At 51.7% G+C, this 12083-nt stretch overlaps 1 protein-coding gene across 6 annotated transcripts in view; it reads left to right on the top strand.

The window, feature by feature from the left end:
• EPN2 (epsin 2) overlaps positions 1-11203 on the top strand; it is an 84087-nt gene extending 72884 nt beyond the window's left edge. For 5 of the 6 annotated variants that reach the window (XM_038537065.1, XM_038537064.1, XM_038537063.1 and 2 more), the window contains 4 exons: positions 4525-4698; positions 5273-5359; positions 7335-7550; positions 9248-11203. In XM_038537065.1, coding sequence (XP_038392993.1) covers positions 4525-4698; positions 5273-5359; positions 7335-7550; positions 9248-9546 — 776 coding nt within the window. In that variant the 3' untranslated portion in view covers positions 9547-11203. The remainder of the gene's footprint in view (positions 1-4524; positions 4699-5272; positions 5360-7334; positions 7551-9247) is intronic. The other variant, XM_038537066.1, reaches the window with a different exon arrangement.
• The last annotated feature ends 880 nt before the right edge of the window (positions 11204-12083 follow it).

The following is a 12083-nucleotide window of genomic DNA, read 5'->3' as shown; positions in this document are numbered from 1 at the left end:
GTGGTAAATGGTACTGTTTTTTTTTTTTTTTTTAAGATTTTATTTATTCATGAGAGACCCAGAGAGAGGCAGAGACACAGGCAGAGGGAGAAGGAGGTGCCCTGCAGGGAGCCCTATGTGGGACTCGATCCCAGAACCCCAGGATCACACCCTGAGCCAAAGGCAGACGCTCAACCACTGAGCCATCCAGATGCCCCTCCCTTCCTCCCTCAGTGCTACCATTTTAATGTAAAGCATTGAAAATAGATACTGAGCATAATACCCTCCAGTTCCATCCACGTTGAAGCAAATGGTGGGTATTTGTCATTTCTAATGGCTGAGGAATATTCCATTGTATACATAAACCACATCTTTATCCATTCATCTTTTGATGGACACCAAGGCTCCTTCCACAGTTTGGCTATTGTGGACATTGCTGCTATCAACATCGGGGTGCAGGTGTCCTGGCATTTCATTGCATCTGTATCTTTGGGGTAAATCCCCAACAGTGCAATTGCTGGGTCGTAGGGCAGGTCTATTTTTAACTCTTTGAGGAACCTCCACACAGTTTTCCAGAGTGGCTGCACCATTTCACATTCCCACCAACAGTGTATGAGGGTTCCTTTTTCTCCGCATCCTCTCCAACATTTGTGGTTTCCTGCCTTGTTAATTTTCCTCGTTCTCACTGGTGTGAGGTGGTATCTCATTGTGGTTTTGATTTGTATTTCCCTGATGGCAAGTGATGCAGAGCATTTTCTCATATGTGTGTTGGCCATGTCTGTGTCTTCCTCTCTGAGATTTCTGTTCATGTCTTTTGCCCATTTCATGATTGGATTGTTTGTTTCTTTGGTGTTGAGTTTAATAAGTTCTTTATAGATCTTGGAAACTAGCCCTTTATCTGATAGGTCATTTGCAAATATCTTCTCCCATTCTGTAGGTTGTCTTTTAGTTTTGTTGACTGTATCCTTTGCTGTGCAAAAGCTTCATTTGGGGAATATAAATAATAGTGAAAGGGAATAGAAGGGAAGGGAGAAGAAATGGGTAGGAAATATCAGAAAGGGAGACAGAACATGAAGACTCCTAACTCTGGGAAATGAACTAGGGGTGGTGGAAGGGGAGGAGGGCGGGGGGTGGGGGTGACTGGGTGACGGGCACTGGGGGGGGCACTTGACAGGATGAGCACTGGGTGTTATTCTGTATGCTGACAAATTGAACACCAATAAAAATAAATTTATTATTAAAAAATAAATAATGAAAGGATAAAAAAAAAAAAAAAGAAAATGGATACTGAAGAGCAAGACAAGACTCACTGACTGTGCACACTCATGCTTTATGTTGGGACTGGTGGTCCCAGCCAGGATGATGAGATAGGAAGAAGGAGAGAAAAAATATAAGAAAGAACTGGGAAAAATTAGGCCATCATCATTTGCAAATGATAAGGTCAGATATGTAGAATATCCAAAAACTCTCCTCAGATAACTCTCTTAGAATTAAGAGGTATTAGAATTCTAAGAATAGGGGATCCCTGGGTGGCTCAGAGGTTTGGCGCCTGCCTTTGGCCCAGGGCGCGATCCTAGAGTCCAGGGATCGAGTCCCACGTCGGGCTCCTGGCATGGAGCCTGCTTCTCTCTCCTCTTGTGTCTCTGCCTGCCTCTCTTTCTCTCTCTCTCAATCTGTCTATCATAAGTAAATAAATAAATAAATCTTTAAAAAAAGGAATTCTAAGAATAAATAACTTGCATGAATTTTATTTTTTTTATTTTTTTTTCTTGCATGAATTTTAATGATTAGAATTGACAGTTTAATAAGATTGCAGGTTGCAAGAATCAGTGTACAAAATTACATTTTTTCTGCATATAATAAATTAATAAAAATGAAATTTTAAAAATATACCAGTCCCTAGGAATAGATTTTATAGGAGGTGTATGAAAGAATCCCTTGTGGAAATAAAGGGGAAAATAAAAAATATTTTCACTGAAGTCTTCCACTTAAATCCTCACTTAAATTTTCTCTAATTTCTTTTTCTTTCACTTTAATCTTTCACTTAAATCTTTGACTTAAATTTTCACTGAAATCTTTCATTTCAAATCATTCACTTAAAGAAGGACCTAAGTGAATGTCCTCTGATTTTGTTTTTTTTGTTTTGTTTTTGTTTTTTGGAGACTTTGCTGTTAATAGTGATAACAGCTCTTTCTTCAAATTGATCTGAGATTTAGTGCAATTCTGACCAAAACTCCAGCAAGGTTTTAATTTCTTTCTTTTTTTTTTTTTACTTGACAAGATGATTTTAAGATGAATATGGAAAAGCAAAAGGCTGTAAATAGCCACAGTATTCTCGAGGAACAAGACCAAGGTATCAGGTACCAGAAAGCAGTTTTTATTATTATATTTTTTTATTATCTGTGAGGATAATCCAGAAAGCCAAGGGCCAGAAACGGGTCAGTGGATCAAAAGGGAGAGCCCAGGAATGAATCTGTATAGCCTTGACTTCTGGTGGAGGTGGCACTGTGTGCAGGTCAGTGGGAAAAGAGTGGGGCGAGATGATTTGTTTGTGTAGAAAAGCATGAAATCGGGATCCCTGGGTGGCGCAGCGGTTTGGCGCCTGCCTTTGGCCCAGGGCGCGATCCTGGAGACCCGGGATCGAATCCCACGTCAGGCTCCCGGTGCATGGAGCCTGCTTCTCCCTCTGCCTGTGTCTCTGCCTCTCTCTCTCTCTCTGTGTGACTATCATAAATAAATAAAATTAAAAAAAAAAAAAAAAAGAAAAGCATGAAATCGGATCTGTCTTTTATACCATATGCCAAAATCAGTTGCCAATGGAGCAAATACATGAGCGTGCAAGGCAAACTGTAAATCTGGTAGATGTTACTGTAGAAGACTGTTGAGGTGTAGGGAAGGCTTTCCTAAACATCAGGAAAAGCACAAATTACAAAGGACATTACTGATAGGTTGCACCCCATTAAATTTAAGAACGTCTGTGGTCATCAAAAGATACTTTAAGGACTGAAAAGAAAAGCCACAAATTGGGAGGTAATTTCTTTGTTTTTGTAACCTAAGTAAAACATTATTTAGAGTGTGGTAAGAACTCAAATCAAGAAGGGAAAGATAAACATTCCCAAAGGAAAGTGGACAAAGACTGGACCAGGCACTTGAATCATGGAAGACCTGCAAACAAACCATAGGAGGTGGCCACCTCATTAAAGAACAACAAGATGCAAAGCAAAGCACAGTCAGATGACCTGGCACGCCCACCAAGTTGGCACACGTGAAAAAGTGAGCGAGAGGCAGTAGTGAGGTTAGGGGCCAGTTGCCGGAGCGCCAGGACTTGCATCCACCCAGCACAAGGCACAGCTACAAGGAGCCTCTCCTAGTGTCACTGGGTTCAGAGGCAGGGGCTAGGACTTGAGGTCCTCACGGGTACGAGTACACTCGGACATGAGAACAAGAAAGCAGTGCAACTAAGCCAGTGCCTTCAGCAGACTAATCAGTTGTGGTTCCTACCCCTCGCCAGAGTGGAATGTTCTGTGGCAGTAAAACGGAACAAGTTTCAGCTGCATATCAACATGGGCGAAATCTCCCAGAAGTGGCTGAACAAAGGCAGTCACAAAGACTGTGTACAATGTTTCCATTTGTATAAAGTTAGAAAGTAGGCATAGCTGATGGATAGGTTAAGTAAAGGCACCTCTGCAGGGTAGAACTAGAAGATCCAAGGAAGGGCTAACACAAAAGTCACAAAGATTGGGGTGAGGGTTGCCACGGGGGAGGCACTCCTCCCTGAAAGGCAGTGGTGGCTTTTAAACATTGGCCGTGTCACTCCACTCAAAGGTGAGACATGGTACATGTGTGTGCATGCTTGCACCCACATCTAGGTGATGGAGAATAGAAGGTCTCCACGGTAGGATTGACGCCTTACATTAGGTGCGCTCAGTTATTTTCCTTTTAAAATGTGCCAGTTGTGAGCCTCTAAATGGATTTGTCACTCCCCGTTTGAAAACATTGGCTAGGCACATAGGCATTTGTTTACCATTCCTCTTCACATTGTCCTCATCTGTTTTATTCACCTTCTTTCTAAAGCAAAAACCACTCAAAGCAGGTGGGGACAGGGCGTGGCCGGGGCCTGAGGCTAGAGCATCAGATGCCTGGGCAGGGCTCACTCGGCGGAGCCCTGTGGACTCTGGGGAGCCCTGTGGACTCTGGGGAAGGTGGACTTTTGAACTTAGCTCTGGGAGCTCCGTGGAAGACTGAGTGGCAGGCACTCGGGGAAGGGTTTCAGCTGCATAAACATCTTCACTGTTTGCTGTTGGTATCTTCCCAGCAGGCTGGGCCCAGCACACTCCCCAGGGTGGGAACCTTCGGTGGCTGTCAGCCCTGGACCTCAGCTCTGTCCAGCTTTGCTGGCCTGGGACTGCACCCTTAGGGTGGCTGCCTGTCCTGATGTGGGGCAGACCCTGATGTGGCTCACGTGGCCTAGTGTCCTTTCCTTTCTCACCCCAGCTGACCAGACCTTTCTGAGGACATAGCTGAGCCTACCCTGCCTTCCTACAGGTGCCAAGCCAGCTGCCTCTGTCGACCCTTGGGGCGTGCCCACTGGCACCAGCACACACTCCGTCCCCAAGGGCTCAGACCCCTGGGCGGCCCCGCAGCAGCCTGCACCCAGTGCCGGGAAAACAGCGGATGCTTGGGCTGCAGCCTCAGCTGCCAAGCCCGTCTCAGCCTCTGGTGAGACTTTGCTCTGTGCAGGCTCTGGGAGCCACTTGGGGTGCACTGCTTTCCCCTTTTCTGGCTCCTTGGCATGGGACCTGTGGGTTTGTCTGCACTTGCTACCCTTGTCACCTGCAGCCTTTGTCTGCAAACCCCCCTCTATCCAACCCCACCCCATCCCACCCAGATGCCATAAGCCCACCGTAAAGGGCGAGCTCATGGACGTTCTCGGCCCCTGCACTTTTGTCCACAGGGAGCTTCCTGAGGGGGCCTGGGCAGGCAGCCTTCTTGGTGGTACTTCCAGTAGCTTCCTACAGGCTCTGTCTAAGCCCCCAAACCTGGCTCAGAAGTCTCTCCACCATCAGCCCCTCCTTCAGTTTGGGGGGGAGCTGATGGGAGCAGCGGCACACAAACGCTCCCAGACCACCAGGTGACCCCATGTTGCCCTCTGGCTGTCCGTTCTCCCCCATGAGCAGGTGTAGAGATCTCTCCCCTGCCTGCTGCCAGCACACCCCTAGGATTTAGCCTGGGAGTCAGAATCACGGGTACGTCATGGTGCATGCACACTCACCAGCCTCTTATGTTCACCCAGGGGCCTTTGATCTGTTCAGTAATTTGAATGGTACAATTAAAGATGACTTTTCTGAATTTGACAACCTCCGAACTTCAAAAAAACCAGGTAGGTGAAGGTGGTTGTAGTTTCCATGATGTTTTGTTCATTTGTTACTGCAGTCCAGTTATTGTAGAAATAACCTGCTTTCAAAACCTATCAACTTCATGCATTTTCTTTGTGTTTTGATCTTGGGAGCTGTAAGTGGCCGATGGCGGTAATTCACACATCAGCAGTGAAATGTCAGGGGGTTGAGTTTTTCTTTCATCCTCTCCTAGTGTTGGGCCTGTGCTTCCGGTCTCATTCACCTATGTCTCAGTCCCGGCCCTAGGCCCCACGTCCTCTGCACAAGCCCCCCACCCCACCCCCTGCAACACCCCGGCGTGGGGCCCACTGTCCTCCTGCCAACTTCCCATGGTGCCGGTTTTCAGAGACAGTCCCAGCTCTGGGCCCGGATAGGGCATCTCTGCCCTACTTGATCACCCCAGGTTGTGGCTCCCACCCAGCCCTTATCAGAGCCCTGGCCCATTGTCCCCAGGCTGGCAGGGCATCAGGGTGGGGTGCAGAGTGATCGGGTGGGGAGGGGGCCGAGGCCAGAGCCACACCTCCCAGCCACATAGAGCAACTTCTCTCCTTTCTCTTTCCTCTCTCTGCTTCTCCTTGTGCCCCCCATTCTCCATCCGCCCTCCCGCCTCCTCCCACCGTGTCCCCCAGCGGCAGCTACAGGCCTGGCTGGCCTCTGTCTAAGGTACGAGCAGCCTGGCACCCCTGACCGCCCCTTGGCCCCCTCTCTGCTCAGGGGACCAGAGGCAGCCTAGAACATGCTGCTTCGTTGGGGGGAAGGGGGGAGTGTCTTTCTTTTGCTGCATTGAAAAGACAAAATTCCATGCATCTCCTTGGCAGACCAAAGTGCAGCCTACTTGTCCTTGCCTGCCCGCGTGTACCTCAGCGAGAAGGCAGTGTGGCCTTGTTACATGGACATCTTGTTGTGCACTTGCAAAATCGTTGCCTCCAATCCTAAAGCTGTTCCATTGTAGAAAATGCAGAAAAGCTTATGGAAGAAAACAGAACCCCTCTATAATCCTACCTACCCCCTCTGCCCTCTGCTGTGTTTCCTTCCAGCATTTTTTCTGAGCTCTGTTTACACAGCCTTCTTCTTTTTTTGGGGGGGGCGGGGTCCAGCTGGTACTAGCATTGGATCCTGCCTCCCTCCCTCCCCTTTATGGAATAACGGGTTGAAAACATTTTCTCGTGATGTTAAAAATGCTTTAGAACCTATTCCGTAGCAATAGTTACTCGTATTGCTCAGCAATCACCATTTTGCTCTTTACTCTCGGGGAGGACATTTTAGGTTGATTGCGGGTTTTGCTGAAGTACATAACGCTGTGGTGAACATCCTTTTGTGTTTGAGTTCCCGTTCACATTTCACATCCTTTCCTGAGACTGGATTCCTAGAAATGGCATTATCCAGTGGAGAGTATGACCATTTTTAAGAACCCATAACCCCGCTGCCATGTCGCAAAGCAACCCCTCCCCCCAGCCTGTCTCAGTACATCCTCTGTTGGCTGAATTTTTAAAAATAATTTGCTTTCTTCTCTATCAAGAAATTCATGTTCATTGTAGAAAATTGACGGTGAAAACCCATGCAAAACATGAAATGCCCATGCCTGGCTTCCAACCACAAATAACGTCCTAATGTTTTTGGAGGATTGTGCAGTATGCACAGTTTTGTTGGTCGCTGTTCACCTGACGTTGTGATAATGGCCGTCTTTCATCCTGAGGCCTTATGTCCCTGCGCTCTGAGTTTGGTTACATGAACGGGGGTTCTGTAAGCTGCCCCTGTGTCTGACTGTCCCTGGTCGGGTCTGTCAGAGACAGCACTGCAATGAACATCTCCATCTTCCGCGTGGCCACCTGGCTCCCCCCACAATGTCTGTGTCTTGCTTGGGATGCTCCTGGGGTTGGTGGCATTGGATGTGGCAGTCTTGGTGCACCACCCCCCCCCCCAATACTCACCATGCTCCCCTGTGTCCTTGTATTATAGCTGAGGCAGTGGCCTCTCCACCATCCCAAAACAATGGAACTACGAGCCCGGACCCCTTTGAGTGCCAGCCCCTGCCCACTGCCTCAAGCAAGCCCAGCAGCGCCCGGAAAACACCCGAGTCCTTCCTGGGCCCCAACGCAGCCCTGGTGAACCTGGACTCGCTGGTGACCAGGCCAGCCCCACCGGCCCAGTCCCTCAACCCTTTTCTAGCACCAGGTATGCTCTCGCTGGGGGTTCCCTCTGCTTGTCTGCCCCCTTCCTGAGAATGGGTCTGGGGGGTGGGCCCCAGGCCCTGACCTCTCCTCCACCTCTGGGGGAGCTCTGCCTGTGGGACACAGAGCCACCACCCTCGGAGCCATGCCCAGAATTCCTAGGCCTCTCTGGGGCCTCGGGGTGGAGCGTGCATGCCAGTGTGTAGTTAGGGGGTTGGGCGGAATAGCCCTCCTCTCAGTTGAGAGCACGGAGCAGAAGCTGCCCCTGACTTGGTCCCATGGCCGGGGAGACCCTCCAGCGAGCGCCACTTCTCGGTCAGCTGCAGAGGGCGGTGACGGGTGAGGGAGAACCAGACTTTGCTGCCCAACGTTCCCCTGTTGGGGGACCATTTCCCAGGGACCCATGGACCCTCATTTAGGCCATCTGAGGTGCTGGATTCTGCCTTTCTGGGGGGCCCCGCCCTCTTACCCCCATATCCCTGCTCCCTGCTGTGGGCTCTGTCTACAGGCCTGCTCTCCACCCTCAAAGTCTCCGTGGGGGCTGCAGGACAGCCCCCAGCCCTGCTTCCGTGTCCAAGGCCCTGCCCTCCCTTGTGTGCCCTCCCAGGGTGCTCACACCCTCAGAGGCGCCAAGCTCCTCACCCTGCACATGCTGCTCCCCCTGCCTGGAGTGCCCACCATCCACTCTTCTAGTGGGCGGTCATGGTCATGCTCAGCACCCAGCCCAGACAAGCCTCTCCCTCTAGGGAGCTTCCCCCACCCCGGTAGGCCAGCAGGGCCTCAAGGGCCAGCCTCTGTCCTATTCAGGGTGTTCAGTTTGAGACCCTCCCCCAGAAAGCGGGATCTGAGGCCCGGCACCACAGCCCCTCAGAGGACCCTGCAGAGAAGGACCCCAGGACTGAGAAGAGCTGAGGGTGGGGGCCCTGGGCTCCTGCTACCTCTGAGCGCGCTGGGCTCTGGCAGGGTAATGAGAGGGGCTGGTGCGGGAAGGCCGGCTTGCCCCAGCAGGGCCTGCCCCCCCCCCCCACCCCGGGGTGTGGTGGTAACAGGGAGCACCTCTTGGCCCTGGCCATGGGGGGCTCCTCAGCAGGCAGCCGTTGTGCTCAAGGGCCGGGCTGCTTAGGAGACGCAGTGCTGGCGGCTCTCGGGTGTTTTGGCAGAGTACCAGCAGACGTTTTCTCTAAAAGCTGGGGAGAGGCTTTATGATGTGTGATAAATTCTGGAAGCATTGAATAAGATCAAGCTGCATCTGCTTCTTGACTGCAGGGCTTCTCAGAGCCTTTATTACGCCACCCCTTGGGTCCCAGGGTCCAGTGTGGAGACTGCCACTCCCAAGCCTCTCACTGAGGTTTCCACCTGCCCCTTTGCACTTCTCTTTCCCAGACACCTGTGGTCACAGAGCTTGGCAAACACAGTAAGGGAGCGGTGGCAGCTGTTTGTTGCTGAGGGAGTCCTGGGGCGTTGGCTCTGAGCAGGCATGTTCCTGGCACTGCCGTATTCAGGCTCTGTGACTCCACACGAGTCACTTGGCTTTTCACGGCCTTAGTCTCCTCATCCAGACATTGGAGATTCAGGGAGTGGGTGTATGTGCCATGTGTTGGTTGGCACTGCCCTGAGCTTCTCCAGCCCTTGGACTTGGGGGTGGGGGTGGGCAGGGTATCTTTCTGACTGTAGCCATCACCCCTCCTGGTCTCTCCCCAGGTGCAGCTGCGCCCTCGGCCCCTGTCAACCCCTTCCAGGTGAACCAGCCCCAGCCGTTGACGCTGAACCAGCTGCGAGGGAGCCCAATCCTGGGGACCAGTGCGTCCTTTGGGCCTAGCCCAGGTGTGGAGCCCATGGTGGTGGCCTCCATGACCTCCTCAGCCCCACACCCGGCTCTGGGGGCCGGCGCTTCCTCCCTGACGCCGCTGGGCGCCCCCTCGATGAACATGGTGGGCAGCGTGGCCATTCCTCCCTCGGCATCTCAGGCCACCGGCGCGACCAACCCCTTCCTTCTCTAGTGCCCAGGACTGGGACTCACCGCAGAGTGAATGCCCAGAGCATCTGTGCCTGAGGATGCCGAGCAGGGACTCGATTGTGGAATGGTGTCCGAGAGCGTGTGTGTGGGGGGGGTGTTAGAGCTTTCCAGTTCCGGCTTCCTGATCAAAGGGTTGTCTTCACAGCCCCGACCCTCAGACTCAAACGGCGGCAAGCCTGCTGGACATCAGACATGGCACGTGGGGTTCCGCACCTTCTGAGGCTGCCCGCCTGCCCATCCCCAGCCCACAGCCCGACCCGGCTGCTTCCCTGCTGCCTCCCAGGCGCGGGGTCCTGGTCCTGGAGATGGGCTAGCTCTCTGGGGCCTTAGACGAGGAGGCGGGTGGAGGCAGGAGTTGTCAGCGTCACCAGTGTCGCCTTCACCCGGGCCTCTCAGCCTGAGGGCCTCTGGGACACCGCCTGGCCCAGGCCTCAGGACGGCCGCCCTGTCTCTGCGCTCCCAACCCCCCCCCCCCGCCCCCCCTCCCGCCCCAGCGCTAGCAGCACCCCAGGCAGTCCCGGGTGTGGACAGAATGAAGCACCGGCACCACGAGACACTGACCTTTAGGGGAAGTGGTTGTGCATATTTTATTTTTCTTTGACTCGTGTGTGAGTTCAAAGTAAACACCACCGTGAAACAACTCTTGAATTAAATCCACTAGAGCAAGCTTTAAACTAATCTGAGCATAACCCTGCCACGTGGCTCTATGCTTGTATACGTTTGCACATATTTTGTTTAGTACAGTTTCATATTTGAGTTTGCAGAATTACCTAATAGTCTTTTTTTGGCTAATATTTTTATAACGTGGTTCTTATTTAACTGTCTAGTTTTGATAGAATTTACCAGGTCTGGCTGAATTAAGATATTGGCACATGTCATGTTAGTGGTTTAAACCCTCTTATTTATGGTTTTTAACTCTAAGAAAATTTAAATAGGAAGAGACAAAAAAAATGCCTTATGGAAAAAACTAAAGCAAATTCTTTATAGGGAAAAATACGGGAATTTGATTACACAGAAAATATGATGTATATTTAAAACAACAACAAAACCTACAACAGCAACAAAAAGTCTCAGCCTCCAGTTGCCTTTTCCTTTCTTTTATTCTCTTTTTTGGTGACTTACCAAACTGATTGACCTGCAATCTTTTGGGCTAGATCCTGAAAGAGGCTGTTTTTCTTACTGCTACACCAACATCAAGTTAAAGGAAAAAAACCCTAATGTATGAATGTGACTCACCAGTTTTTATCAGCTAATTTCCCTTTTGTAACTGAAGGCATGCACAGATCAACAAGGACTTCCGTTGACAGTGGAAATTTGAAACGGAAGAGGCATCTTGACCCTTGTGTGTCTGTGATCTCCTCTGTCTTAATCCTCACTCAGGGTAAGGATGGGGATGGCATGGTGTGACGGCAGGCGTCGTGGGGGGCACCGGCTCCCTGGGGCCGGCCTCCAGGCCGCGACGGTGAACGACCAGGGCTGGCCCTGACCCACCCACCTGCTAACTCCAGACACACACTGCAGACTTAAAAATAATCAGCTCTTATTTTGGAGAGGAAAAAAAAAAGTCATTCTCACACAATAGATTTTTAACAAACATGCACTAATATTACCTCCTTCCCAATTTCCTGCTTTCCTTGCCCCACTCACCACTAGGAGAAAAAGTATGAAGTCATGAAATAAAGACCAGAAAAGATGTGCTTCTCCCCAGGGAAGGGACCCCTCCCCTCACCGCCTACCCCAGCGCCCCCATCCTCCTCCGGTGAGTTTGCTGGCCTGCGTTCCAGTCTTGCTTTCCACTGTGGACTTCTCTACCCCGACTCCAAGGGCAGCCGACCCCTGGGTGTGCCTCCACTCTCCCCGGTTCCGGGAGGGGATCTGACCCTGAGCAGGGCGTAGGAGCACCAAGAGACCAGGAGGTGAGCAGGCCGAGTCAGAACGGCCTTCCCCAGCCACTCCTGTCCCCCATCTCTAAAAGCTCCCCCAAGCTGCGGCCCCAGGAGCCACCCCAGAGCTCCTGGCCAGCCACCCCCTGCCAGAGCCGGGGAGCTGGTGCTGGGCTGTGGGCTCCAGCCCACTCCAGCCTCTTCCCACCCGGGGAGGGTGGAGACAGGGAAGGGCCCACAGGTTGCTCCCCTGGGAGGCACTTACACTCATGGTGCGACCTGGACCCCTTCCCAGGCCAGTAGACCACACCTGATGACTTGGTCAGGGATTCTTCTGTAACAGCCAAGAACCCTTCCTGATTTGACTTTGAGGCCCCAACATTCTAGCCACGGGGCCACCCAGGCCCCAGAAGACCCCCCGCCCCACCCAGTCCCCCAGCACAGGCCCGTCCCCGGCGCCTTGTCCCTGTTGCCTGCTGCACTGATCATGAAGCCACCGGCCGCTGCCACGTGTGTAGTACACATGCCATCACACTCCCTCCTGATGGGCGCTGTGTGAGGGGGTGTCACCCAGCCGTTTTCTCAGTCTCAGGGGCCGGTGGCTGTTTTTGAACTTGTGTTGACTATTGATACTTAT

Source organism: Canis lupus, chromosome 5 (genome assembly GCF_011100685.1).
Source record: "Canis lupus familiaris isolate Mischka breed German Shepherd chromosome 5, alternate assembly UU_Cfam_GSD_1.0, whole genome shotgun sequence".
Lineage (NCBI taxonomy): Eukaryota > Metazoa > Chordata > Mammalia > Carnivora > Canidae > Canis > Canis lupus.
Note: the sequence above shows the minus strand (reverse complement) of the source record. Positions and strands in the feature narration are given on the sequence as shown.